The 6,779-nt window shown below is 40.4% G+C and overlaps 1 protein-coding gene across 2 annotated transcripts; it reads left to right on the forward strand.

Moving 5' to 3' along the window:
* Positions 1 to 1,410: 1,410 nt before the first annotated feature.
* Positions 1,411 to 6,663, forward strand: LOC146509163 (secretory phospholipase A2 receptor-like). Of its 2 annotated transcripts, XM_085176405.1 has the most exons (3): positions 1,411 to 2,260; positions 2,330 to 2,508; positions 5,085 to 6,663. In XM_085176405.1, exons 1-3 carry the CDS (start codon positions 1,957 to 1,959, stop codon positions 5,226 to 5,228), a joined length of 627 nt encoding a protein of 208 aa, XP_085032531.1. In that variant the 5' UTR covers positions 1,411 to 1,956; the 3' UTR covers positions 5,229 to 6,663. The 2 variants fall into 2 exon arrangements, with proteins under 2 accessions (XP_085032531.1, XP_085032530.1); XM_085176404.1 differs by having other exon boundaries at positions 1,411 to 2,508.
* The last annotated feature ends 116 nt before the right edge of the window (positions 6,664 to 6,779 follow it).

Here is a 6,779-nt window from a genome sequence, read left to right on the forward strand (position 1 = left end):
CATATCTGCTTCAAGAGCACAGCATCAAGTAGCTAAACCATTAGAAACCAGAAGTAGCAGGAATTCAATTCAACTAAGTTTTATTTATACAGCACCAAATCACAATAACAGTTGTGTCAAGGTGTTGTATACTGTAAGGTAAATATTCCACAGAGGAAATGGAGAAACCCTATGAGCACTTTGGCGACAGTGGGAAGGAAAAACTCCCTTTTAACAGGAAGAAACCTCCAGCAGAACCAGGCTCATGGAGGGGCGGGGCCATCTGCTGTGATTGGTTGGTGAGAGAAGGAAGACAGGATAAAGACATGCTGTGGAAGAGAGACAGGTTAATAACAGGTATGATTTAATGCAGAGAGGTCTGTTAACACATAGTGTTAACTATTAACAACTATTAAAGTTGATATCACTGAAAACAGGTACATACAAAAACCAAATAAGATTTTGTAACCATTAATAATCTGTTTTAAGCAGGAATAAATAACAAGTTAATGTTTCAACTCATTGTAGGATGTCATCAGAATACTTTAATAATCCCTAAGGAAACTATGTGGGTTACATTTGCTACAAGACACTAACAGTAACAGGCTAAACTTATTTAAATAATACAAATGTTACACACAGGTTACAATGTGTGTTCCTCTCCTGTGCTCAGGTTTACCAACCTACAACAGTGTAAAGCTGCAAACTGTTGCAAACTGCTCTTTCAAAGGCTTTAAAAGCACACGCTGCTAGGACGTGATTTCAAAATAAAGCGGACCACACCCATAGCTTGTTCTGCCTAGTTCAAATTCACAGGAACATAATTATATGAAATTCCGCTTGACGCGTCTTCAGTGGGAAAAACGTTTCGTCACTCATCCAACTGACTTCTTCAGTCAAGGAGGCCATTTATGTAAAGACCATCTCTGAGTCGAGGAGGCGGCCTAAGGGTACATCTGTCATGCTGTGACATGCATGCTGTGATTGCAGCCATTCTCCAACTCTCTGTGAATGGTACTCGTGGTTATTGATCAAAGAATTAATCATTGATCAATCATCAGAATCAGAATCAGAATACTTTATTGATCCCTGGGGGAAATTATTTTTTTGTTACAGTGCTTCATTATAAACCAACATTAACAAGACAGACAATATGCTAACTAAGAATAGCACAATATATGTGTATATATATATATATATATATATATATATATATATATATATGTATATATATATATATATATATGTGTACATATATATATATATATATATATATATATATGTACACATATATACACACATATATACAAATATATATATATATATATATATATATATATATATATATATATATATATACACCCTCAAGCACCTTTTTGATTTTTTAATCTACAGAGAATCTTTTGACTGTTTCCCGTGTCGTCACTCAGGTTGTGTGGTGGTCTGTGATCTTCAGCCTGTGCAGCTCCACTACGTCAGTCAACCACAGAACTGGGATGAAGCTTTCCAATACTGCAGACAGACGTACACCGACCTCGTTAACATCCAGGGACCGGCCAATAACTCAGAAGCCAAAAAGGCAACACCAGATGGACACATTTGGATCGGACTCTTCAGGAACAGGTGGAAATGGTCTCAAACAGGCCTGGTTCAGTCATCCTGGTTCCAGAACTGGGCCTTGAATGAGCCAGGGACGGGACAGTGTGTCATCATATCTCAGTCTGGGTTCTGGTCTGCCAGAGATTGTACAGTTCAGAATCATTTCATCTGTTACAGTGGTGAGTTATTTTTAAATTCACCAACATCAGCATCAAACAAAGTCTATACTCATGCAAGATGCTGCAAACAAGTGAAAGTACTGCAAACAGAAAAGAACATAAGCATCAGGACTGTCTCTAAAAACAGTCACTGGTGTGAATCTGTCTATTTTTTCCTTGTTCAGGTGCAACACATCATCAAATCCTGGTTCAGAAACCAATGAATTGGTCTGCTGCTCAGTCTTACTGCAGGGAGAAATACACAGACCTGATAAGCATCAACACAGAGCAGGACAACATCAACATCACTGCTCTGATGCTGTCAAACACTATAAACACCCAAACTGCTTGGATTGGTTTGTACAAAACATCGTGGGAGTGGTCAGATGGAAGCGATGCCACGTACACAAACTGGAAATCTGGGGAGCCTAGAGATGGTGAGGACTGCGCCTTAATGGAAAGGTCAACAGCTTCCTGGCTCAGAAAAGGCTGTGACCACGATCATAAGTTCCTCTGTTACCAAGGTGGGTCCTTCATCACTGCTTCCTCAGAGTATGATCTTCCTGGTCTGATGACTTCTTATTTCACTGCAGATGTCAAGCCTGCAGAGAAGAACATGACGCACAACGTGACGCACAACGTGAAGCACAACGTGACGCACAACGTGACGCACAACGTGACGCACAACGTGAAGTACAACGTGAAGGTTCAGCTGAGGGCGGGATCTGCAGACCTGAACGACCCGACAGTGCAAGAATCCATCCTGCAGCAGGTCAGAGGTCACGCGATGCCCTGACTCAGTGAGCGCACAGTTATAATAACTGTAATAATAAATGCAGGTACAGGAAGTCGCATTCCTGCAGCTACAGAATCCAATTAAAAAATACGTCAAATGAATGGAGCTCCAGAGAGCACACGAAGACCAGTCCATGGATTCAAACCCACGGTCTTATGCTGTGAAGATCGCATGCTGCCTGCTTTAGTTACCGGGTAAATGTAAGAGTATCTCACAATACATACACATTCATGACTGGCTGCAGCTGAGGGCTTCAGCTTCCGGCTGACAAGGAAATGACGTCATTCACATAGATTACTGATTGGCAGCACTAACTCGAAAATTTCAATTTATTAACTCAAAGTTTTGAAGTAAGTCGAAATTTAAAGTTAATCACTCGAAATTTCAAGTTATTGATACTTTTTTTTGTAGTGGCGGAAACGGGCTTCTGTAGTTTTGATATCTCTGAGTCTAAACTTATTTTTCCGCATGATAAGGTGGGGCCAGGTTTCACAATGAACTCACCCGAAACCCTGGCTGATTGGGACCATATGTTTGACAGTTCATCTTCCAGCAATGATTCTAACTGTATCCAGGTCATTTCATCATATATAGTCAAAGGAGCTTGGAAAGAAAAGCGTCTGGACTTCTTTAAGTTACTTGAAGACATTTCACCTCTCATCCGAGAAGCTTCTTCAGTTCTAAGGTCAAATGGTGGAGAGTCCTAGTTTTAAACCCAGTGGGAGTTTCCCCCCGATTGGGACCCACACCCAGTTTCACACCTTGGCTCAGGCGATTAGAGGATCATCAGGGGGTCCTTTTGTCCCTCTGTGGGGGGAAACTCCCACTGGGTTTAAATCATAGCTGGACTGGCCATCGGGCATACCGGGCATTTGCCCGGTGGGCCGCTGGCGATTTTTTGTTTTTATGGGCCGATCAATTTTTTTTATTTTTTTTTGGGAAGGGTATAAATAATGAAAGGTGTTGGATTGGCCAATTGGTCATGATTGACTCTGGGCTGGACCAATTACAGCTGAGGAGGTCGGATGCACCCTCCCCCTTGTTTAGCAATCTTATAGACCATCCATCGGCTTAAACAATTTCCACGACGTAATCCGATAACAACCGATCTCTTTACCCGTCGGCTTCCCGTGGCTGTCATGCAACAGGTGTTGTGCCAAAAACTGATTTCCAATGTTTACGTGTATTTTTTATGTGTAATATCTTTACGTATGTTGGTAAATAGATTTCGGTGAACAGCGGCTATATATGGAATTAAAAAATTATCTGTTTTTTCAAGTATCTTTACAACTCTGTGTTATTGTACTTACATTATAACCAATCCGGTCCTTTATCCCCACTAAATATTTTTACAGAACTATTGTAATATTTGAGCCATTTCTACTGTCCAATACTTCTTACAAAAGACATTTTTAATGTTAATTAGACTTTTTTTTAACGGCATAAATAAAGGTTATATAAAAGTCACTGCCAAAGACTGATTGCAGCTTCTACCTTGTTACACGAATGTTGTTTGTAGCTCAGTATGACTTTATGTCATCCATGAGGGATGCATTTGACATATGTTTCACATATTATAGCCCAACAAGTTACTTATATCAATTTAAATACGAGCAATCAGTTTTTGGCAGACAATCAGTTTTTGGCACAACACCGGCTATTGCAGTTAATAATACAACAGCTTCTTGCCATTTTTTGTGTTTCTTTTTATCGCTGTGTAACTGAGTTCAATTGAAAGCCTGCATGCGCTAGTACCGCTTGCCACAAGTTCCCAGAATCCTTTGCGGTTTTATCCCTGAATGAAGTCACATTTTTGGTGGGCCGGTCTCTAGTCAAAATGCCCGGGCCGATTTTTTGTCCCAGTCCAGCCCTGGTTTATATCTGGGACTCTCCACCATTTGACCTTAGAACTGAAGAAGCTTCTTGGATGAAGGTGAAACGTCTTCAAGTAACTTAAAGAAGTCCAGACGCTTTTCTTTGCAAGCTCCTTTGACTACGATGACCTGGATGACTGAGAACCTTCACAGACTTATTATTTTTTCCATTTATTCTCCGTGTGCTCGCTATGAATATTTTCACTGGTCCCTGATAAAGTCCTTGACCCTTCTTTTCTTTGCAGTTACAGATCAATCTCAACATCACACAGGTTCATATTGCCCTAAGTTTAGAATCTGATACTGCTGACCATCGTGTTATCCTTGAAAGGCTGAGATATCAGTCGGATGGATCAGGGTCTGTTTTGGAGCGCTTCTCTCCTGAATGATGTTTGGCTCTGTGTGCAGGTCCTTCTCCTTCCTGCGATGTACCGCCAGGTTTTGTTTTGGGGCCTTTATTGCTGCCGGTTGTGACATTTATCATGGGAGGTGCTATATAAACAAAATCGTACTTTTTAACTTTATTTTTGTAAATTATGAAGAAGCATGTGGTGGACATCAAAGAACTGCAGCCCGACCTGTCATCGTGAACCAGTCGCACTTTATAGCAATACAAACTTCTTTCACCTCGACCAGTCAGTGAGGAGCTTCTGTTGATATATGAAAACTGTGTTTCAGCTGAAGGTGAAGCTGGGGGAGGAAGGCATCACGGAGGAGGTGAAGCTGACGTGGAAGACGCAGCCTGATGGGAAGATTTTCCACAGAGTGGGTCCAACAGAGCCTCCTGGATACTCTGTGGAGGAAGACTGTGACACGGTGTAAACGTTTCCTAATTTCTATTGGCTGATGTTCTTCTAGCTGTCTTCACTATCATTACATGATCTGTGGATTAAACTTTCTTTAATTCCACAACAGGAACAGGTAATTATTTTATGGCTACAATATATTCTGCATCATTAATGATATAATCTATAGTATTGATCCTGCATTAAGATGTTTATTGAAACCTGCTGGCTTTACATTAACCTTCTATTACAGCTACAGCTAAGACCATTTTATACACATGCATTTTGTGCTCAGTAAAGAGTTAAAGCTCAGTCATTAAAGGTCTCAAGCTTTGTTTGGTGCGAATGTCCAGGCAATCTACTGTAGGTGACTTAGAGCAACAGAAGGTTAAAACTGCAAACACGCTTACAAAACACATATAGTTCATATAATCTAGAAACAGGCTTGAGTGGAGGCCTGAATGTATTCAGCTTCTTGTTGTAACCTGTAGCATTTGAGTTTGCTTAGTAACAGATGGCAGAAGATGGGTCAACAGGAGCACGAGTCCACCTCCAGGGCCTGAAATCATCGCCATATTTGGGAAAAGATGTTAGAAAGAGGAACTTCTGTGTCTGACCTTAGCTCTCAAAATTGCTCATTGTCTGTACAAAATGCAAATGATGTTCTTAGAAATACAAAATATGTTATTAGAACGCGTGACGGGTTTAACGCTGACGTTATATAAACTATTCTCTGTGTGTTTACGGCAGAAGAAGTCTGCAGATGTGATGCTGTGTACTTCTTCCCACACGTGTGTTCTTAATAAACTCTTCATCTGATTGCACTCTGCTGGGCCTCCATTGGTTTGTTTTTGTGCCACTTGTCGAATTCGGGACACTGCACTCGTACAATGTCACACCTGCTCGAAAGCATGAAAATGTTCTGAACGTTTTGCTGGAAATAAACTGTCAAACACATGTGCATTACCATGTCTGTTCTTACCTTATCAGACAGCTTTAGTTCCCCGAGCTGAGCACATGTTGTAAGTAGAAAGAGAGCATATTTCTCCTATACTGGCTTCCCTTCAGGTTTAGACAGGCCTGACTGTGGGAGAATTACAGCAGATCCACAGTTTCTGAAATACCTGCCAACAAAAACTGTTTTGCTGGGTTTGAACTTGCCTTGAGTCGGTTGTATCGTGTGAGTCACAGCTTATTTACATGAGTAACAAACTGGCAGGTGATTGTGATGTGCTGTGACTTGAAGATCAGCAAAATAAGAATAAAATAAAGCTTTAAATGACAAAGTATAACATTTGGATTCAAATTAGCAGAGTAAAAGTCAAAAGTAGCACAAATACTTCAACAAAGTACGAGTAGGCTGTGTAAAACTGCTCTTCACTAAAGTAAGTAAAGTAAATTCATGTGTGTAACATCGGTCTCAACATTTTAAAAAGAGTTAGAACTCGTAACTATTTCATAAATTTCAATGAAACCAACTCAGTTACACAGCGATAAAAAGAAACACAAAAAATGGCAAGAAACTGTTGTATTATTAACTGCAATAGCCGGTGTTTGTCAAAAAGTGACTGTCTGCCAAAAACTGATT

The sequence above is a fragment of the Neolamprologus multifasciatus genome, chromosome 11, assembly GCF_963576455.1.
Source record: "Neolamprologus multifasciatus chromosome 11, fNeoMul1.2, whole genome shotgun sequence".
NCBI classification, from domain to species: Eukaryota; Metazoa; Chordata; class Actinopteri; order Cichliformes; family Cichlidae; genus Neolamprologus; species Neolamprologus multifasciatus.